A 23,670-nucleotide genomic window follows, 5' to 3' on the forward strand; every position below is an offset into this window, starting at 1 on the left:
GCATCCAGACGGGAGGTTTAAAGATTCCCTTCTCTAATGGTTTTACAAGAACCATTTTCTAATTAAATGATTGAATTCACAGTGTAAGCCTCTTACCGACGCACCTAACAGGAAGCGCTTTGGAAAACTGTTCTGCAATGGGGATACCATCAATATGCATTAACCCATACGCTTCCAGATGGGGAAGCTGCCCCAAAAAGATGGGGCAAAAATATTCATTATGCCTGATCCTTGTTTCCCCGACATCATCTGTCAGCTTTTATTGTTGTATGTATACTGTTGCTCCTGAGGAAGGGGGTATTTATGTAAACTCCCGAAAAAATGTCGAGCCTTGTTTTTTATTAAAGAGAATCTTCCTGAAGTACCCTCCTATGATTCTACAAGCGATCCTGACTGGGGAGATTAGCCTATGGGTGTCTTGACTCCCATAGACTATCTCCCCTTGTGAAGTGAGTTACTAATTGCATATATATATATATTACACTCACCTAAAGAATTATTAGGAACACCTGTTCTATTTCTCATTAATGCAATTATCTAGTCAACCAATCACATGGCAGTTGCTTCAATGCATTTAGGGGGGTGCTCCTGGTCAAGACAATCTCCTGAACTCCAAACTGAATGTCAGAATGGGAAAGAAAGGGGATTTAAGCAATTTTGAGCGTGGCGTGGTTGTTGGTGCCAGACAGGCCGGTCTGAGTATTTCACAATCTGCTCAGTTACTGGGATTTTCCCGCACAACCATTTCTAGGGTTTACAAAGAATGGTGTGAAAAAGGAAAAACATCCAGTATGCGGCAGTCCTGTGGGCGAAAATGCCTTGTGGATGCTAGAGGTCAGAGGAGAATGGGCCGACTGATTCAAGCTGATAGAAGAGCAACATTGCCTGAAATAACCACTCGTTACAACCGAGATATGCAGCAAAGCATTTGTGAAGCCACAACACGCACAACCTTGAGGCGGATGGGCTACAACAGCAGAAGACCCCACCGGGTACCACTCATCTCCACTACAAATAGGAAAAAGAGGCTACAATTTGCACGAGCTCACCAAAATTGGACTGTTGAAGACTGGAAAAATGTTGCCTGGTCTGATGAGTCTAGATTTCTGTTGAGACATTCAAATGGTAGAGTCCGAATTTGGCGTAAACAGAATGAGAACATGTATCCATCCTCTGATGGCTACTTCCAGCAGGATAATGCACCATGTCACAAAGCTCGAATCATTTCAAATTGGTTTCTTGAACATGACAATGAGTTCACTGTACTAAAATGGCCCCCACAGTCACCAGATCTCAACCCAATAGAGCATCTTTGGGATGTGGTGGAACGGGAGCTTCATGCCCTGGATGTGCATCCCTCAAATCTCCATCAACTGCAAGATGCTATCCTATCAATATGGGCCAACATTTCTAAAGAATGCTATCAGCACCTTGTTGAATCAATGGCACGTAGAATTAAGGCAGTTCTGAAGGCAAAAGGGGGTCCAACACCGTATTAGTATGGTGTTCCTAATAATTCTTTAGGTGAGTGTGTGTGTGTGTGTGTGTGTGTGTGTGTGTGTGTGCATATCTTTTAAAGCTCTTCCCTTGGGTACGCATCCTCTGTGGTCTTTACCATATCATATTTTTATATATCCTTATTCCTATGGTGATAGGCACCCAAGGGCCCTTTACGCACTGATTTCAGACCATCTCCCAGTAGTAGCACATACCACAAATATCTATCCACTTTACAGCTTTCCTTATTTGACCCCATTTCCTTTTGGTGACTGGCGCCCTCATTGTGGCTGGGCTCTACCCCCCCTTTACTATCCTGAGGTGGACAAGGCCGATGCAGTATCGATCACTCCTTCCCATACAGCATAGGTCAGTGACGGCGAACCTGTTAGAGACTGAGTGCCCAAACTGCAACCCAAAACCCACTTATTGAGCACAATGTGCAAACACAGCAATTTACCCTGAATACTACAGTCCAGTATAGTATATCTTCCATGTACTTTATCATTTCTCTATAATAGCCGGCCTACATCCAGTGCGCTGCCTGCGCTGTTCATAGTGCGCCCTACGCTGATGAATGGCAGGAAAAGTCTAAGGCATATTGGTACGCCATAGACTTTTTCCAGGGTGCAGGTGCCCACAGAGAGGGCTCTGAGTGCTGCCTCTGGCATAGGTGATTGCAGCATGTAAAGGACAAAGCAGGCAATTATCAGGAATGAACGGTTCCTCCCCGATAATTGCCTACTCATGGTTCTTGTGTAAGTTCTATTTGCTAGTTCCTCTTCTAATCTGTCTTTTTTGGCTGATCTAATGCGTTTGGTTATCAAACTGTGGATGTGAGCTGTCAAGGTAATAATAATAATAATCTTTATTTGTATAGCGCAAACATATTTCGCAGCGCCTTACAATTCAGGGGTTCGTGTACAAACAGTCATAACATAGCAACAGACAAGTCGATTATTACAAGAGGAATGAGGGCCCTGCTCGCAAGAGCTTACAATCTGAGGATATAAGGTAGACAATCAGTTCTGTTAAATTTTTTTGGCAGTCAGTTTGTTTTTTACATAACCCTTTCCACGTGTTGAGATGTCCAGCTGCTGAACTTTCTTCCATTGCTGAATGTTAGAGGAAATAGTGATGCTACAATTCTTTGCTATATATTGCATGGTACACAGAAGCACATAAATTCAAATAGTGTAACGACAGACTAGAAAAGTGCAGTTCTTTTTGATATGGCTTTTTTTTCCTGTTAAGTAACTGGTAGCTTTTACGTAATGTGTTAGATTCCATTGGATCCTTGCCCCTATTGGCCAGACATAAGGGAAAATTGCTAAATGTCTGGTCATCTCGAGCTGAAACTTCTGCCATATGTTAATTGTAATTCTTAATAACGGAGTGGAGAAGGTGATCTGTGTATACCTGTACTGGTCACAATTATGGCATTTGTATACCCTATTGCCTCTTGCACTTGATCTAGCAATCATCAGGGTCTTACAAGAGATGAGATTAGAGATCAGGGTCTCCCTTTTTGGGACCGGTGCTTTGCCTGAACAGGGCCAGACTAAGGTAACACCAGGGGTATCTGTAGAAATATTATAGGCTTTTTTGACTAACCCTTTGGGACTGTTTTTATGTAGATCTCTTAAGTTATGGGGTTTTCCAGGTGTACAGTATTGATGAGGCTGTGGCACTTGAGTAATGCAACCTCCCCACAATATACCAGGCACAGTACATTGTATAGTGGCTGTGCTTGGTATTGCAGCCAGATGGATTTTTACTGGCTGCCTGTCAGGCTGTGCCTGGGACATGGCTTTTCAGGAAGCTCAGTATGACAGCATTGGCAGCCTTCACAAGGCCTTGTGCTGCCGTGGCAACAGACTGGATTTTACCACGGGGTCACCAGTTGGAGGACGGAGGGAGCCCTCTTCCTCTTATTTATCTTCACAGATGCCGTGGTCGCACTTAACAGCTGCATGACTAGGCTCAGAGTCATCTCCAATCCTGGGCATTGTGGCCAAGTGCCTGCTGTTACTTTGATAACCGAATTGATACAATATGTGCAGCTTAGTATCTCTCTCTACCAGAGAACATGGCGTGCACAAAGCCACCAATGAAATAACGAAGTAGCCCGATAAGGAGGGGGCATGACAGGGAGGGGAGAATAGGAGGGCAAGGGAGAGAAACTCACAGCATCCTCGCGGTGCTGGAAGCTGATAAGTTTAAGGACCTTTGAGGTCAGCAATAAAAACACGCACTTTGCCATTTTTTTTTCACCTTGTTCCCCCCAAAAAGTTGAATAACAGTGATTTTAAAAGTTGAATGTACCCCAAAAATGGTACCAATGAAAACTACAGTTTGTCCCGCGAATCACAATCCCTCATAAAGCTCTGTATACTGAAATCTAAAAAAAATTAAAAATTAGGGCTTTTTTTTTTTTTAACTAGTGAAACAAAATAAAAAAGATAAAAGTTTGATATCATCGTAATTGTATTGAACTGGCAACATGGGGTTAATGTGTGGGTATTCTTTGTGAAATAATTTTTTTTGTGCAAAATTTTGGTATCTTCACAACTCTAGCTGGCACCGACTGCGTATAGAGTGGGATCACCTGGTGAGTCCGCCCCATACATGTCCTGCCCACCCGTGACTGCGGTATCCTTCAAGAGTCGTTAAGTGATTAATCTAGTGATCACCTTTCACTGAAAGAATGTTTTTTAGCTTTTTTCCAGTATTGCTATATAATGGGATTTGTATTCCTGCAATAATAGGTTTATGTGAGGATACGTGCCATAGAGACAATCCAATAGGGGGAGTTTATCAAGCCCTGCACTCCTGAATTCTATCTTCCAAAAAGTCACAAAATACTGCACAACAATGATTTTGCTACTGAGAGAAAAACATGTGATTTATACTAAAATGAGGGCACTGATTCCTGACATGTCTAGATTTTAACCCCTTAAGGACCCTGGGATTTTCCATGTTTTTGTTTTTTCACTCCCCGCCTTCCCATAGTCCTAACTTTTTTATTTTTCCATTCACATAGCCTTATGAGGGCTTATTTTTGGCGGGACAAGTTGCACTTTCTAATGACACCATTTACGGTTGCATACAATGTAGTAGGAAGTAGAAATTTCAAATGCGGTAGAATTGGGGAAAAACGCAATTCTGATAAAGGTTTTTATTTTTTTTCACTGTGCACTATGCGGAAAAATTTACCTGTTATCCTCATTCTACAGGTCAGTGCGGTTACAACAATGCCACACTTGGATAATTTTTCTTGCGTTTTTCATACTGAAATTTTTTTTTTTTAAACCTTTGAGGAGGAAAATTTATTTTTTTATAACCATATTCTGCCCCCTATAACTTTTTTGTAGTTGTGTACGGGGCTGTGTGAGCACTCAATTTTTTTTTGCGGGACAATCTGTTATTTTGATCTTTTGATACCAATTTGAAGTGTGTGTGTGACTTTGATCACTTTTTCAAAAAAAATTATTGGGTAGTTGAAGTGACAAAAAATGCCAAATAAGCTGTTTAATTTTTTTTCCTGTATGCTGTTTTTAATATTGTTTTAATAGTATGGGCATTTTCGCACGCGATGATGCCCGTGATGTTTATTTTTTTATTAAGTATTTTTATTTTAAGGGAAGGGGGGTGATTTGAACTTTTTTTTATAATTTTTTTATTTTTTTTTATATTTGCAAAAACTTCTTCTTTTTTTTAAGTCGCCTTGGGTGACCATAACTGGCAATCATATTGCCTATTGTGTTCATTGATGTCTATATTGCCTGCAGAAGTGGTAGCTGCAAATACAGTGAAGGAGTTTAAAGGGACTCTGTCACCACTTTCTAACCCCCCCTTTTCAAAGTATTGTTATCTGCATGGCGCCCCTGTGATTATAAATGTGTTGTTAGAAGTTAAATTCGCCGTCTCCTTTTGATAAAAAGAGCTTTTATCTAACCTGTCAATCTTCTTGATAAGGTGCCCAGGGCGTTTCTTTTCGTCTCAATCTGCCGCCCGCCGCCGCCACCGTTGGTGCCCAGCTCCTCCCCTCATGCTTTCAGCGCCGCCTGAATGTAATCAAATACGCCTCCGGCTCTCTCTGTGCCCCCTCCTCCTTTTCAAAGATCCCGCGCGTGCGCACAGGGCTGTGCCTGATGCGCCCGTGCGGACATTTACAATCAGCCTCATTGAGCGAAGTGCGCATGCGCGCACTTCGCTCAACCTCCTCATCAGACGAGCACTGCAGCAGGCTGCAGTGCTCGTCTGATGAGGAGGTTGAGCGAAGTGCGCGCATGCGCACTTCGCTCAATGAGGCTGATTGTAAATGTCCGCACGGGCGCATCAGGCACAGCCCTGTGCGCACGCGCGGGATCTTTGAAAAGGAGGAGGGGGCACAGAGAGAGCCGGAGGCGTATTTGATTACATTCAGGCGGCGCTGAAAGCATGAGGGGAGGAGCTGGGCACCAACGGTGGCGGCGGCGGGCGGCAGATTGAGACGAAAAGAAACGCCCTGGGCACCTTATCAAGAAGATTGACAGGTTAGATAAAAGCTCTTTTATCAAAAGGAGACGGCGAATTTAACTTCTAACAACACATTTATAATCACAGGGGCGCCATGCAGATAACAATACTTTGAAAAGGGGGGGTTAGAAAGTGGTGACAGAGTCCCTTTAAGCATGCATGGGATAGGCATAAGGCTATCCTTCATATAAGATAGGGCCAGGGACTATTAATAGGATTCAGATATATTGGGCAGACTAGATGGGCCAAATGGTTCTTATCTGCCGACACATTCTATGTTTCTATACCAATACAATTCTGCCACCTAGTGGCCTGTATTGGTATAGTCATCTAATAGGCACCGAAGCCTGCTTGAGGCTTCAGCCTATTAGATCAATTTAACAGGTTCCCCGATCTCAGCTGGGGAACGCTGTTACCGGAGCGGAAGTGCACGACTTCCTCTTCCGGACTGCGCAGATGCCGTGGTCATATTTGACCACGGCATCTGAAAGGGAAAATGTATACGTCTAGCCTTATGGCTGATCGCATACATGTGCCGCGGGTCTCTGCTATTTAAAATAGCAGAAACCGGTGGCTATGGTGCCCGCTGCACGTGCGAGCGGGCGCAATGTTTGGGGAGGTCCTTAAATGGTTTAGTTATACATGCAAAGCCTAATTAGTTATATTAATGCATTATATTGGAGATATTCCAATGGATATGTCCAGACTTGTTCAGACGCACTCAGGCTGATGTCAGCAGTAAGTATATAAGGCAAACTGGACAGATTTTGATAAAGTGATCTGTTATAGTGCTATCAGTTTTGAAACTTAAGATGGATAAACGCAAATGTGTTAACGATACAGACAAATTCTGCTACATATGTGGCAAATCCACTACTTATGATCAGCGCAAGAATCTGACAAAGCGAGTGCGTCTTGCAGCTTGCATGCATTTGTGCTAGTAGTGCAGAACTTCCTTGGGAACAGACGAGCTGCAAACTATGCTGAATTAGTAGACAACATGCTTACAGCATATGAACAACTTGGCTGCCGAATGTCATTGAAAGTGCATTTCTTACATTCCCATCTTGACTTTTTTCCACCCAATTTGGGACACGTAACTGACGAACATGGAGAGCGGTTCCATAAAGATATTTCTACAATGGAGAACAGGTATCAAGGCCGCTGGAATCCCAACATGATGGGCAACTACTGCTGGTTTTTGCAATGGGAAAATATGACTGTTCACAAACGCAAAAGCAGATGCCTGAAGCACTTTTAACAGTACTGGGCCTTGCTCAAGTAAGACTTTTAAACTGAAAAACGAGACTTTTGGAAATTCTGTTATTCCAATACATTTTCATACACTGTTTTCTACGCAAACTTTAATGTAGATCAGGTAATTGTTGGAGTAAAACTCGTTGTGTTCAAAATTATTTAATGCTTTCCAAGTGCTTAATTCATTTAGGCATACTTATGCATAGCAATTCTGACTTCGGATTTGTAATCCGCACACTTAATTTAGTATAGGACAAACGGTTTTCGCCCAGTAGCAGACAAAGTTTTTTTTTTTTTTTTTTTTTTTTTTTGTTTTGTTGCATGGTAAAATAGATTCTTATGGCTCCTTAGCTCAAATATTTTGCAACTTTTTGCATTTTTACATCACCCACTTCAATTTTGAAAAGCTAGCAGTATAGTGTGCATGGTTACCTGTATTAGTTTGACTTCAGAATTCAATGTCTCAAAAAAAGGCCCAGTCCCAGTCCCAGTCCAGTAGGGGGGGGTGGAGTGCAATAACATGTTTTAAAGATGGACCAGATTTATAGAACTTGTGATATTTGATAATTTTGGCACAAACACAGACTCAATAAAAACAGAAAATCTCTCCCATTGTCTCAGGACCCTCAGCTGAAATTGTTATTGCAGGGGGACCCGAATCTAGTTGTTCTTTTCCCCAGCAGCTGGAATTGTATTCCGGCTCCCACTGGGAGGGGAGTCCCGAGCTTAAACGTCAGCCTTTATGACGTTCTAAGCTCTGATAGGCCACAAGTCCAGGGGTTGTCGGCACGAGACAACCCCTTTAAAAAGCAGACCGCGTAGGAATCTGAAGTTATTTTATGCTCCACATCATTTGAACGTCTTGCAAAATGGGAAAAACCTTTTAAAAATCACATTATGGCCACATGTGTAAACGGTGCATATTACTTGTAGATTTTTGTGCGGATTTTGAATGAGATCTGGGGCAAATCAGAGTGGAAATCCGCCACAAGTAACACATGCGTATTTTGAGTCCACATGGAAAATCTGCACAAACTACACTGCCACCTGCGTGTACCCTCAGTCTGTTCTAGTGTGCGTAATAATTGCGCATCCTATCGATGTCTTTGCATTGAGAATGCAGAGAAAAGGAATTAACACCACGAGAACACCATTAGGTAATTACATATTAATTAGAAAATCCTAATCTGCTGACAAGTTAACCGTCCTGGAAGATGGCCCAGATGTACAAACCTTGATGTGAATATGTACTGCTGCTCTGCCACTTTGTGTTTTTTTTTTTTTTTTTCTAAGTCAAGCGAAAAGACTTACCATAATCTTATTTTTATTTATTTTTTCAGATTTTGCAGCAAGTGAATTTTAACAAACGGCCCGGAAGGATTAGTGTAAAACCAATCAACTTTGCTGTGATCCTGAAGTTGTCCAATGTGAACCTCCTGGAGAAAGTGTTCAGGGTAAATGTCCTATCCACCAACAGCCATCTAGTATAGTCTGCACTTTATGTATCATATATTCATGTCCACACATGCTGTAAGATATTGTGTTGGCACAAAGATAATCCCCCCCACCCATTTTATTTCTTTCCTTCTATGCAATGCCCTCCTAGTGCTGAATGCGTGGCTATAATTGGGCTTCTTAAAAGGGTTTTCAGAGATCTTTTTACTGATAACCTATCCTCTGGATATCTGATCTGTGGGGTCCGACACCTGGGACCCCCGCCGATCGCCTGTTTGAGAAGGCACTATCCGCAGCCTTCTCTCTGCTCACCAAGCACAGCGCCGTCCATTTGATAGCAGCTGCGCGTGATATGGCTGCTCAGCCCCATCCACTTCAATGAGCTGCGGCCGATGGAAAAGCTGTTAGGAGGCCCGGGCGCTACCTTCTCAAACAGCTGATCGGTGGGAATCCTGGATGTCGGACCCCCACTGATCAGATATTGATGATCTATCCAAGATCTCAGAAAACCCCTGGTTCAAAAATCATCTTTTATCCATTATGTGAACTCTGTTGAAAGTGCCACAAGGGTTGTCCCATTCCCTGCTAGTGCTCCGTGTTCTCCCTTGCACGCCTTTCCGACCCCCTGTGTCCTGGCTGATAGCAGCAGCGTTTCTGTGATGATACCGGGAACACTGTCGCCGTCAGCCAGGGCACCGGAGGAGGTGGTAGGAAGGCCTTGCAAGTGAGAACCCAGAACAGTTTGCGATATTTCGTCCTTCTGGTATAATTATTTTCTTTGTGCTCTTGTCTTCAGGACGGACTGATTGAGCAGATTTATGACCTGACATTAGAATACGTGCACACCCAGGCCCACAGCATTGGATTCCCAGAACTGGTACTTCCCGCCATTATACAGGTAGGATGGATCCTTGTACGTGGACTAAATGGTCATGATGTATTTGGAAAGTCTCAGTCCACTTGAATGGTGGTAATCTGTTATACCAGACGCGGCTGCTGAGGAAAGTACACACTGTCCTGTATTAATAGCGTCACTCCATCCTTTCGACCCAGGTGCCTTCAAGGGTTAATACGTACTTCGTCGCAGTCCTGTTTCCTGAGACCATGTGGAAAAGTGAGCTTTTTAGAACTATTCACACAGTGGAGTTCTGCATGGCGGCCATTTCTGCGATATTGTGCCTGTCCGGTGATGTAATTCAGGGCTTAGCCTGGAAGAAGGGATGCCGTTGGGCTGAGTCTTGCCGAATGCAGGTGCCGTTTTGTGGTGGCGGTGGCCACCAAGTGGTGTAGGGACCCAATTGAAAGAGGCCACCTTGACGTGGTGAGTGGACCTATGCATTTTGGTCCAAAGGTATAGAAATAGCCCCATGTTTAGCATTTATGCTTAGTGGCGCTACATCAATGTGTAGCATGTGGGTGTCCATTCCTATTTCTATGCAGTTGCTGTGAAAAATATGGCGTTGTGCTGTACAAGCTGAAGTAAACAGTGAGCAGGCCGAAGCCATTCAGGATAGCCCTACGACCATTGATTAGCAGGGTTGCTGCGTTAACTCCTCCGCCCCCCCAAACTAACGTTTATGGCCTGTTCAAAGGATAAACCCTTTGAAGGGATATTCCATTTGTGAAGTTATGCGGCTCCGGAATCCCCATAGAAATCAATGGAGCGGCTGCACCCGTGCTGGACTGACTGCTCTGTTCATTTTTGGGGGGGCTTCACATTGTTCCCGTGATCAGTGGGTGTCCCAGTAGTTGGAGCACCACAGATCTAATAGTTGTCCCCTATCCATGTACGGTTACATGGCGACATGTCATATAATGTATGTAAAGTTGTTACCGGTGTGGCAGTGCTATGGATTTTTGTGACTATCGCAGCATGCCGCATAGCGACACCATTAAGATATATAAAATGTGACGTGACACGTCACTGTGTAGCCCTACCGCAATTGTGTTTTTTTTTTGTTTTTGTTTTTTCATTGCGGACAGCCCCTTTCATACTAGAGCTGTGCTGCCAATCAGATTATCATTTGGTGTCTGCTGAGAAATGGTAATGCAGTATTCATCTTTGTAATACGTGGATGCACTGAATCCACAAAAGCTGCTGCTTGTTAGTGGCTCTCTGCTTTGCCCAATAGAGGGGGATTTCAAACTGGGGACCTCCTTTATGATGTCCATATACTTTTATTAGGACATTTTCACAGGGTTTATCCTTATGGGCAACCAATTTAAGGAGCCCTGTTTCTCATGAGACAGGACATGAAGGCCAAGAGTAAGGCCCCTTGCAGACGAGCGTGTCCGGTTCAGGGAAAATCGTGCGAGTAGGTACGCAATTACAGTCAGTGTTGACTGCGATTGCATTCCGATGTTCAGTTTTTATCTTGCGGGTGCAATGTGTTTTGCACGCACGTGATAAAAAAAACTGACTGTGGTACCCAGACTTCTTCACTGAAGTTCGGGTTTGAGTTCAGTGTTCTGTATATTTTATTATTTTCCCTTACAACATGGTTACAAAGGAAAATAATAGCATTCTTAATACAGAATGTTTACTAAAATGTGGCTTTAGGGGTTAAAAAATAATAATAATTAACTCACTCCATCCACTTGATCGCGCAGTCAGCATCGTCTTCTTTCGGGACCTGCAAAAGTACTTCTGACATAATCGCGCTCACCTCGCGGTGAGCGCGGTGACGTCAGCGCAGGTCCTGCTAAATGAAGATAGAAGATTTCTACCTTCATTCAGAAGGACCTGCGCTGACGTCACCACGTGGTGAGCGCGATTAAGTCATCAAAGGTCCTTTAGGCAGGTCCTGAAAGAAGAAAGAAGACTATGGCGGCTACGCGAACAACAGGATGAAGCGAGTTAATTATTATTTTTTTTTAACCCCTAAGGCCACATTTTAGTAAGCATTCTGTTTTAAAAATGCTATTTTCCTTTTATAACCATGTTATAAGGGAAAATAATACAGTAAATTGTCTCCTAACAACCATGCATGAAAATCGCACCGCATCCGCACTTGCTTGCGGATGCTTGAGATTTTCATGCTGACCCATTCATTTCTATGGGGCCTGTGTTGCGTGAAAAATGCAGAATATTTAGCGTGCTGCGATTTTCATGCAATGCACAAATGATGCGTGAAAATCACTGCTCATCTGAACAGCCCCATTGAAGTGAATGGGTCCGGATTCAGTGCGGGTGCAGTGCGTTCACCTCGCGCATTGCACCCGCACGGAATTCTCGCCCGTGTGAAAGGGGCCTAAAGGGGCTGTCTCGCTTTAGTGGCATTTATCATGTAGAGAAAGTTGATACAAGGCACTTACTAATGTATTGTGATTCTCCATATTGCCGCCTTTGCCGGCTTGATTCATTTTTCCATCACATTATACACTGCTCGTTTCCTTGGTTACGACCACCCTGCTATCCATCTGTGGTGGGCATGCTTGCACACTATAGGAAAATGCGTCGGCCTGTCTGGTGCCCGAGACTGTGGAAGCTCCTATAGGGTGGTTCTTTTTCCTATAGTGTTAAAGCATGACCACCGCTGCTGGATTGCAGGGTGGTCATAACCATGGAAACGAGCAGTGTATAATGTGATGGAAAAATGAATCAAGGAAGCAATATGGATAATAACAATATATTAGTAAGTGCCTTGTATTAACTTACTCTACATGATTAATGCCATTTGCTGAAGTGAGACATCCCCTTTAACTAACGTGTCTGCACCTAGAGTCTGTCTAAAAAGAAATTGGTGCGACTAGGATTTCGCAACATTTTTTAAATTCTCTCGAAAGGGGGGGTTTACTTAATGGGATGGCGTGTGTCCTAATGTGTGACATATCGCTTTACTATTTTGGTGTAAAATTCTAACTCAAACTAAGCCAATCAAAAGTTGAGCGGGACAAAAATGTGTAGATTTATCATCCAGCCTGAGCCACTGTAGTAAATGTGCCGGTCTGGACAGCCGATATCGGAGTTTACGACATCTACAGGCTCAGTAAATCTGCTCTGAAATGCTTTGGATGATCAAATGTATGTCTTTCATCGGCATATTGTCTTGTATACAGTTTGTCTATGCATTTCCACTTGCTCGCAAAATTGCAGGACACTTGGCCCCCCCGTGACCACACAACTATTAGCGCCCCCACCCCTGTGGCCGCGCCGCCCTTGGTCCCCTGATTTTTGTATTGATAGCTAAAGGATTTTTTCCTCTTTAGCTGTTGGCCCATCAGCCCTGATTCTCGAATGATCTTACTATTCTTGGAAATGAATGAGGGTCAATTTCTCAATTCTTCCCCAATATGAACATATTAAGGCACAGAAGTCTCTCCTTTAAACTACAAAATCATGAAGATGGTTCAGCTGTTTTGTAGCTTGGAAGCAGCTACTTTAGAGTTCACTGAGGCTACATTTGCAGTCAAGATATATAGGCATGAGGCTAGGCTTTGCTGAAAACATTAAATTATTTGTAGCCTATCGAGAGACAGATTAATAGTCCATGTGGAGGCTTTGTAATATATCCCAGATGCACATTGCGTTTCTCAGTTAATCATCTTAGCCTTGTCTTACTGATCTCCTGTGCTGAATAAGCCTGTGGTAGAAATGCGTGAGTTGTCTTCAGTTGCAGGTGTTTTGTGCACAGCACATTACACACAGTTCTCATTGCCTCCTGCGCAGTTTTGTTTTTTCTTTCCTTCTTTTTCTGTCTTGACCATAAATCACTAGAATTGGCTATAACTGAATGTTAAAGGGCTTCTGTGCCTTGTGATTTTTCGGCAGGATTGCCCATTGGTCAGACCATTACTCTACCTCATTTACGTCTGGTTCTGCACATTTCCTGAATTTATTTGGATAAAAGATGTGGTTATTGTACGCTAAACCTTGGCCTGTACACAGAGGAAATCCATAGCTTTTGCCTTATGTGGACTGAGGTATTCTGCATCAGAAGCCAGATTTTGTTTATTAGAGCAGGGGGTTTCTATGATTTTATACCTACCATTGTATAAGAGCCCGAATCCTATGAATCTATATACAAGTTGAGTAAATTTGTAATGCATACATTTCTTATGGTGACCATACACAGAAGAACCCTTCATCTTTCTTGTCTGTATGGAGGGCCTCCAAACTGATGTCTAGGGAAAGAACGATCAAGTGCATTACATTTTTACAGCTAGCACAATTATATACGCTGCTCACAAAAAGTTAGGAATATTTGGCTTGTGGGTGAAATTTCAGGATGAACCTAAAATGCACTCTGACCTTTACAGTGAACTTAATGTGATCTTTTCTAAACTTTTTAACGCCCATGTCAAACTGTTCAATGGTTCAGTAATTTTTGCACAACTTGCTGTTCTCTAACGAGGAGCTTAATGGCAAAATTCAGGTATTTGATCCATGAATCGCCCAATAAATTTCCTGTTTCAATTAGGCCTCATGCACACGACCGTTGTGTGCATCCGTTGTGCCGTTTCCATTTTCTTCGCGGACCCATTGACTTTCAATGGGTCCGTGGCAAAATCGGAAAATGCACCGCTTTGCAGCCGAGACCGTGATCCGTGTATCCTGTCCGTCAAAAAAATATTACCTGTCCTATTTTTTTACGGCCAACGGTTCACGGACCCATTCAAGTCAATGGGTCCGTGAAAGAACACGGATGCACACAAGATTGGCATCCGTGACCGTGATCCGTGGCCGTAGGTTTCTTTCATACAGACGGATCCGTCTGCATAAAAGCATTTTCAGAGCTGAGTTTTCACTTCGTGAAAACTCAGATCCGACAGTATGGTCTAACACAGAGGCGTTCCCATGGTGATGGGGACGCTTCAGGTTAGAATATACTAAAAGAACTGTCTACATGACTGCCCCCTGCTGCCTGGCAGGTGCTGCCAGGCAGCAGGGGGCAGCCCCTCCCCTGTAGTTAACACATTGGTGGCCAGTGGGCCCCCCCTCCCTCCCCTGTAGTTAACTCGTTGGTGGCCAGTGGGCCCCCCCTCCCTCCCTGTACTTAACTCGTTGGTGGCCATGGGCCCCCCTCCCTCCCCTGTAGTTAACTCGTTGGTGGCCAGTGGGCCCCCCTCCCTCCCCTGTAGTTAACTCGATGGTGGCCAGTGGGCCCTCTCCCCTCCCTCCCCCTCCTAATTAAAATCTCCCCCCCTATCATTGGTGGCAGCGGAGAGTACCGATCAGAGTCCCAGTTAATCGCTGGGGCTCCGATCGTACCATGGCAACCAGGACGCTACTGCAGTCCCGGTTGCCATGGTTACTTAGCAATTTGTAGAAGCATTATACTTACCTGCAAGCTGCGATGTCTGCGTCCGGCGGGAGCTCCTCCTACTGGTAAGTGACAGGTCATTAAGCAATGCGCTGCACAGACCTGTCACTTACCAGTAGGAGGAGCTCCCGGCCGGACGCAGACATCGCAGCTTGCAGGTAAGTATAATGCTTCTACAAATTGCTAAGTAACCATGGCAACCGGGACTGCAGTAGCGTCCTGGTTGCCATGGTTACCGATCGGAGCCCCAGCGATTAAACTGGGACTCTGATCGGTACTCTTCGCTGCCACCAATGAATGGGGGGGAGATTTTAAATTAGGAGGGGGGAGGGAGGGTAGAGGGCCCACTGGCCACCAACGAATTAACTACAGGGAGGGAGGGGGGCCCACTGGCCACCAACGAGTTAACTACAGGGGAGGGAGGGATGCCCACTGGAACGCCTCTGTGTTAGAATATACTGTCGGATTTGAGTTTCATGATCTAACTCATATCCGACAGTATATTCTAACATAGAGGCGTTCCCATGGTGATGGGACGCTTCAAGTTAAAATATACCATCGGATTGGAGAAAACTCCAATCCTATGGTATATTTTCTCCTGACTTTACATTGAAAGCCAATGGGGGACGGATCCGTTTGAAATTGCACCATATTGTGTCAACGTCAAACGGATCCGTCCCCATTGACTTGCATTGTAATTCAGGACGGATCCGTTTGGCTCCGCACGGCCAGGCGGACACCAAAACTACTTTTTTTTCATGTCCGTGGATCCTCCAAAAATCAAGGAAGACCCACGGACGAAAAAACTGTCACGGAAAAACGGAACCCGTTTTTGCGGACCGCAAAAAAAATACGGTCGTGTTCATGAGGCCTTAGGCTGAGTTCACACGGGCGAGTATTCCGTGCAGGTGCAATGTGGGAGGTGAACGTATTGCACCCGCACTGAATCTGGACCCATTCATTTCTATGGGGCTGTGCACATGAGCTGTGATTTTCACGCATCACTTATGCGTTGCGTGAAAATCGCAGCATACTCTATATTGTGCGTTTTCCACGCAACGCAGGCCCCATAGAAGTGAATGGGGCTGCGTGAAAATCGCAAGCATCCGCAAGCAAGTGCGGATGCGGTGCGACTTTCACGCACGGTTGCTAGGAGACGATTGGGATGGGGACCCGATCATTATTTTCCCTTATAACATGGTTATAAGGGAAAATAATAGCATTCTGAATACAGAATGCATAGTAAAATGGCGCTGGAGGGGTTAAAAAATAAATAAATAAAAATATTTAACTCACCTTAATCCACTTGCTCGCGCAGCCCGGCATCTCTTCTGTCTTCATCTTAGCTGTGTGCAGGAAAAGGACCTGTGGTGACGTCACTCTGGTCATCACATGGTCCGTCACATAATCTTTTACCATGGTGATGGATCATGTGATGACCGGAGTGACGTCACCACAGGTCCTTTTCCTGCACACAGCTAAGATGAAGACAGAAGAGATGCCGGCTGCGCGAGCAAGTGGATTAAGGTGAGTTAAATTATTATTATTTTTAACCCCTCCAGCGCTATTTTACTATGCATTCTGTATTCAGAATGCTATTATTTTCCCTTATAACCATGTTATAAGGGAAAATAATACAATCTACAGAACACCGATCCCAAGCCCGAACTTCTGTGAAGAAGTTCGGTTTTGAGTACCAAACATGCGCGAATTTTCTCACGCGAGTGCAAAACGCATTACAATGTTTTGCACTTGCGCGGAAAAATCGCGCATGTTCCCACAACGCACCCGCACCTTTTCCCGCAACGCCCGTGTGAACTCAGCCTTAGAGTTGGTATTTAAACAGTTCTACTCATCGTGCTGTTCACATTTTGACTTGAGACCAAGACAACACCTGAGAATTAATCAACAGTACCTCGTCATTGCGAGGCTTCAAGCAGGATGTTCTCAGATGGAAGTGGCCACTGAGCTTAGAGTGTCAGAGTGTCATCAGGTTGCAACAGAGATACTGGAAGAGTCACAGAAAGGCCATACAAGTGGAGGTCCTTTAGCCACATCCCACACTGGTTATTGCTTCATTGTGAACAATGCCCTGCGGAATCGGATGACGAATGTCACACAACTCCAGGCACATTTAAGGGAGTTGAGAGGCACCCAAATGTCAAGTCAAACCACTCAACTGTTTACGTCTGCGTGCTAGATGACCTGCAAGGTTACCTGTCCACAAGTGTCATAATGTTGCATGGGCCAGGGATCATCTACGCTACACGAAGGACTAGTCTGCCTCGGGGCTGTTCACTGATGAAAGTCTATTCACACTTAGAAGAAATGATGGTCACCAAGGATGTTGGAGACATCAAGGAGAGTGCTATACATCAGCCACTGCTATCACCACAGTCATTGTGCCTCTATATCAGGGATGGCCAACCTGAGGCTCTCCAGCTGTTGCAAAACTACATCTCCCATCATGCCCAGACTGCCAGCAGCTATCGGCTTACAGCAGGGCATTGTGGGAGTTGTAGTTTTTCAACAGCTGGAGAGCCGCAGGTTGGCCATGCCTGCTCTATATGAACAACACAGGCCTAATTTCGTCTTCGTGGATGACAATGCGCCTGTTAATCGGGGTCACCTCATTAGGGAACGGCTGCTGGAGACTGGGGTATCTCAAATGGAGTGGCCTGCACTTTCTCCAGACCTGAATCCCATTAAAAACCTATGGGAGCAACTGAGTCGCCATGTAGAGGCTCGTAACTCTGTACCCCAGAACCTCAATGACCTGAGGGCCGCCCTTCAAAAATAGTGGGATGCCATGCCTCGGTAGAAAATAAGTCGACTTGTGAACAGCATGAGATGTCGTTGTCAAGCTGTAATTGATGCTCAAGGCCACATGACAAATTATTGAGAAATTTAAAAAATTTTGTGGGGTAATACCCACAACTGGTGTTGGCTTTTGTTTCATTTAATTGTTTTGAGATGAGGAAATCACCATTGCTGCTTCTACTTAAATACCCAACTTTCATGATATAATCTCACTGGAGCGTGATCTTTTTACCTTTTTCCATAAATGTAAATGTAAAAAAGTTTCAATTTATGGTGCAAGCCATTATTTACGACTTTTTCAGCTCATTTTCTGAAGTGGAAAGAAAAGGTCGGGGCTTAGCAGGAGGGGGCAGGACTTCTGCCTCCTTCCGGATTTGCTATAAATTGCCCGAAATGCGCCTAATTAAGAGCCAGTTGCCCTTTAAAGGGAGTCTGTCATCACAGTTTCACCTTATTAACCCTTCCCATAGCTTTCTAGCAGCATTACAGTTGATCAAAACGTTACCTTTATAAGCAATCGTGGACTTATAAAACTGGCAAAAATCTTAGTAGGATATACAAATGAGGGCTCGAAAGTGCCCAGGGGCGGCGTCAACCTCGTAGGTGGCCAGGCAGCTCTGCCTTATTGTCGCTTCCCCCCGCCCAGTCTTTCCCTCTGCCCTCCCATGTTCTTACTTCTTCTCTCGCCGAGATCTCGCGCCTGCGCGCTGATTCCGGCCGGCGCACTGCGATGTCCATTCCTGGAACGGCATCACCGTAATTAATGCGCATGCGCCGGCTAGCGGACTCAGCGGGCAGGCGCGGGATCTCGGCGAGAGAAGAATTAAGAAGATGGGCGGGCAGAGGGAAAGACTGGGCGGGGGGAAGCGACGATAAGGCAGAGCTGCCTGGGCACCTATGAGGTTGACGCCACCCCTGGGCACTTGCGAGCCCTCATTTGCATATCCTACTACGATGATTTTTGCCAGTTTTATAAGTCCACGATTGCTTATAAAGGGTAACGTTTTTATCGACTAATGCTGCTAGAAAGCTATGGGAAGGGTTAAAAAGGTGAAACTGTGATGACAGACTCCCTTTAATAAATTAAGTGCATCTTACTCCAGCGCAGGGGGATCAAGACTGGCACGTGGGAATTAATGTGTCCCACGTTGTGCCCTGGTTTTAACTGATTTCCCAGTGACAGACTCCCTTTATATAGACTTTTTCAAACTTTTACGCTAACAAAGAAACAATCAGTCCCTTCCATTTCCACTTTCCACCAACAATAACCCAAGAAGGTAGACCAGTATCCCAGTAGTAACATTACATAGCTCAGGGTCATCATTACTCAGATAGTAGCACAAATGAGGGTATTAAGTCCATTGATATCTGTAAAGGACAAAAGTCATGAGTGCACCCCAAGCACAACATGACTTCATGGTAAGTACATACAAATCCCCCTTAGGAAAGTCCTGTTTGGAGTCAATGCAGCTGTAGCCAGCCATATGGACCATGGGTCCTCACATTTCCTTCCAGTCTCCCTCGTAATATAACCATTCTTCCCCATAGAGAGAGAAGCTCCATACACAGGGTTAATTAAATCTACCACTCCCTTCTAAAAGTGTATTAGTTATGGACACAGCCTCATTGTATGCTGCATGTCAGCCTGACCTATCCTGCTTTATTACAGAGGTGAGTCTAGTACGCCATTCTTGCGCGTTTTGTACAGTAAGTAGATAGACTTACTGTATTTGACTCTTCTTCCTCACTGTCAGGTTTCCTGATGCAGTTTTGAAAGCCAAAACCAAGAGCGAATTCTAAAAACGGGGTAAGGCCTCATGCACACGACCCTATGCATTTTGCAGCCTTCAAGTTGCGGATCCTCAAAATACGGATACAGTCCGGGTTGCATGATCATATTGTGCAGACCTATTGTCTTCTGTGGCTGTGGCAGAAGGGGCAGGCCTCCTGGGCGGCCAGCAGAAGGGGCAGGCCTCCTGGGCGGCCAGCAGAAGGGGCAGGCCTCCTGGGCGGCCAGCAGAAGGGGCAGGCCTCCTGGGCGGCCAGCAGAAGGGGCAGGCCTCCTGGGCGGCCAGCATGTGGCTTGCGTGTGTTTTTTTTTTTTCCACGTGGATTCTCGTGCAGAAAAATCGCACCGTGATGCAGGAGAGGCTAACTGAATGAGATGTGCCAAATCTCATCTACACTGAGTATTTTTTACGTTCAATAAGAGACCTGCTGTGCAGATTTTGAACTCTGCGGCCTGTCAAGAGATTCCGCACCTTTTATAGATCGCGGTTTTCACCATAGACTTCATTAGGATTGTTCAAATAAACAAATGCCACACCAAAAACCGAGAGTGTGCAGATTAATGTGCTTTATTTAGTTTTTTTTGCACAGTCTTCATGCGGGTTTTTCTGTATACAAATCCTCATCGTGTGCAGGTGGCCCAATAGTTACAGAGTGCGTCTTTCATCTTGTACCGTCTTCTCCCCCCATTGTTGCGTTCTCAACTATTTTTACATGACCTCCCTTAGACTGCTGTAATTAAATCTGCTGCGGATAAATGGAGCTGGAGACGTGCGCGTCCATAGGTGGCTTGTGTGGGTGTGAGTCGATGCGTAGCCTTCCAGAGAACAGTGTGTGTGTGTGTGTGCGAGCATCATTGGCAGCCTGACAGCTTCTATCCAGATAATCGCCGGCTGGCGCGGCTCTTGGGTGATGCGCTCTTTCTGTCTCGGTGACATGCACTCTCCCCCCCCCTTGTGCTGGGAGAAAAAGAGCGAGGCGGCAGAGTTGTTTTGGCAGACTGCAAATCCCAGCTCCGGAGCGGCGTGTAGCTATTAGTCGCTCTTTATTAACCCTTCACTTGCAAGCGTTAGAGCCTATGGCCCAGAAGTGACAACCCCAGAATAGCACGTATGTCCAGCAGCTCCGGGGTTACAGGCAGCGGTTTGGATGCTCGTCAGAGATGTGCTTTCGTGTTGGGAGGCAGCAAACACCCCCTGCCATTCTATTTTCAGCGTGCAGCTGCGAGGGTTTCAGGATGTTTTAGTAACTGCGGGTCACTCTTCCCATATTAATTATGGCAAAGTTTGCCAAACAGCCCGCCGCTCCGAAAGATGGCCTCTCATTACAGTTCCCTTCCTTCCGTCCTGTTTAGACTGCTTTTGGCAGACTGCTATTATAGGGGGCAGTTTCTTCGCCTCATTTCTGGCCAGCGTGCTCCGATGAGCAAATACGCTTTTTCCGTTTTTGCTCTCCTCGTGCCTAGGATTGAGCGAGTGACCGGGGCCGTTGTGTGAAAAGGACCAGGTTCTGGAAACTTGGGTGGACACATGACCCCATCCAAGGAGAGCCAGATGTATCGCGCCGCGGGTCACACGCAAGCAGATTAGACTTCACAGCTGACGTTAGCACGGAAATTTGGAAACCTGCCCCCTTGTTCCCCTCCTTTTCTCATGCGTCATCCATGAGACCACACGTTGACACGTAGGAGACCCCCGGGCTGTCTGCGGCTCAGGGCTCTGTTAGCAGTTACCCTCCCCTATCCCTGCCCGATCCCAGATGTGTACGCAGAGAAACTCCAAGAGAGGAACTGGGAACAGAGCCCGCAGTCTCCTGCCAGAGGGGTTTCTCCTAGCACGGCTGCAGATGTGCAAACAGCCGCTCTGTGCTTTGTGGCTCAGCGACCTCAGGGCGTGTATCGCCAAAGTTTGGGGATTAGCTAAATTATCCTGATTTTTATTTTTTTATTTTTTTTTGGAAAATAATTTTCATGGTAATTTAATAACTGGTCTGGAAAGGTCGCAGTGTGTCCTGTGATGCAGAATATTTCAGTAATTAATTACACACAGGTGAGGGAATACTTTGGACTTGGATTGTAACAATCCAAAACTTCATGGAGATTGGTGGTAATATCCAGTGCTAATACGGTAGTTACATATGTGGAATGGAGGGAGTAGTGGTGCGCTATAAGGGGGTATTCACACGTGGCAGACTTGCTGCAGAAATCTCTGAAACTAAGAATTAGTTCGATTTATCTTACAGCAAGCACATGGGCCTAGGTTATCCCAGGGGCTCAGGCTGGATGATAAATGTGGTGCAGGGATAGACCCTTTTCTCCGACACTCTACCAACTATTGGTCGACTTGCTTTGAATCAGATTTTTACGCCAGAATCCTACTAAGTGGCGCATCTTTTCCTGCCACTTCCTGCAAAGCTCTGCCTGCTTTTGTTGAGCGTGTTGGAAAAAAAGTTCAGAAACCCAAGACGCACCAAATTTTTCCGTTTTGCGACACCTTTTTTTCCGCAGATACGTTAGTAAATCTGGACCATGGTTTAGAAGTCCCAGCTTGCACACCTACTCGGCAGTTCTTGTAACTCCTGTAGAAGTGCAAGGGGGATACTAGGAGTTGTAGTTTAAGAACAGCTGGAGTGTCGGAGGTTGCTGGCTCCTGAACTAATGTGTATGGGACCCTCCCGGCAGATGTTTATGGAGATAAGCATTGGGCTGTTGGATTTTAACCACCATCAGGGGTATCTGGCATACTGCCCACTCCCCAGCTGAGCATGCTTGTGCATTGGTTTAGGGAGGGTTAGATAAGAGGTTGGGAGAGGTCTGTCATATGGCAGGTATTTAATGTGTATGGCCAGACTCAAGGCCCCCAAACATATACCTGTTTTCGACGGGACTGGCTGTCAATCTAAAGGTGGGTTTAGATGGGCTGGTTGAGTTGCCGGTTGTCGAGAAGAAAGCACTCCATCCCAACAGTTGGCTTCTCGCTTAGTGAAGGAGGCCATGCAGTTACATGCAGCGATCTCCTTCACAGTATGAGGAAAATGGGTTGCTATTACCATCCCTCGTCCCCATACATCTGCACTGTTTCTGAGCTGCAGATTTTTGTTTAGACAGCACGATCTAATGTCCAGAAATGATGATTGGTGGTGCCTGCACAAACGACAGGGTCACCCAATGAATGAGCATGTTACTTGTTCATCTGTGTTCGGCGGCACATTTAGACGCCCAGATTATCAGGAACAAGTGTTTGCAGGAATGGTTGTTCCCTATAATCTGGACCAATATTGGTTTGTGTAAATATGTATGGATAGCTCCTGACCATCCACCTAGTTGATAACAGATGATGGTGGGTTACAAAAGGATAAGGTGCGTTGATTTTTAACACCTAATCCTTTCTTCTCCTGGTAGATAAGCCAATACCAGAGATGTCTGACAATGGCTTAAGGTCCCTTTACACGGGACGATATTAACAGATAGTCTGGACGGAAGCGTTCCTTCCCGACAATATGCTGCTCGCTGGTGGAGGAGACCAGTGTATTTACTTGCAGCGATCTCCTCCAGAGTATGGGGAGGAACGATCGCTAATGCCATCGCTCTTCTCCATACTAACTTGTTTGCCAGAAGGAGATGGTGTTTACATAGCACGATCTGCTGCACGCGCACAAACGATCGGATTACCCAATGAACGAGTGTTTTGCTTGTTCATTGGGTAATCGGCGGTACATATACACCATCTGATCATCGCTAACCAGCGTTACTCTGAATGCCTGTGCAGTTCTCGGCCCATGTAAAGGGCCCTTTACTCCGAGTGTGTATGGGGGTCGGGGGAGAGCTTGTTCAGGTGTGGGCACCTCTGGAATTGTTCTGTAAAGACCTCCCCTGGTGGTCTGTAGGTACATTAGATAAAGACAAATTCCTGATTATTATGGTACTGGTGAAATTGCCAAAATCATTGTGCCAGTCTACAGTATTAACCATAAGTGTGCCAGCCTTGTAGTAGTGACCAAAAAATGTAGTGCCTAAAGAGTAGAGGCTGCTGCATAATCACCTGTTCATGTGAACCCGCGCCGGTACCCA

General features: G+C 45.3%; 1 protein-coding gene across 1 annotated transcript in view; it reads left to right on the forward strand.

Moving 5' to 3' along the window:
- NOC2L (NOC2 like nucleolar associated transcriptional repressor) overlaps positions 1-23,670 on the forward strand; it is a 108,362-nt gene that overhangs the window by 57,958 nt on the left and 26,734 nt on the right. The window contains exons 13-14 of the mRNA XM_040427124.1: positions 8,616-8,729; positions 9,527-9,628. Of these exons, the coding sequence (XP_040283058.1) occupies positions 8,616-8,729; positions 9,527-9,628 (216 nt within the window). The remainder of the gene's footprint in view (positions 1-8,615; positions 8,730-9,526; positions 9,629-23,670) is intronic.

Source organism: Bufo bufo, chromosome 1 (assembly GCF_905171765.1).
Source record: "Bufo bufo chromosome 1, aBufBuf1.1, whole genome shotgun sequence".
In the NCBI taxonomy this organism is placed as follows: domain Eukaryota; kingdom Metazoa; phylum Chordata; class Amphibia; order Anura; family Bufonidae; genus Bufo; species Bufo bufo.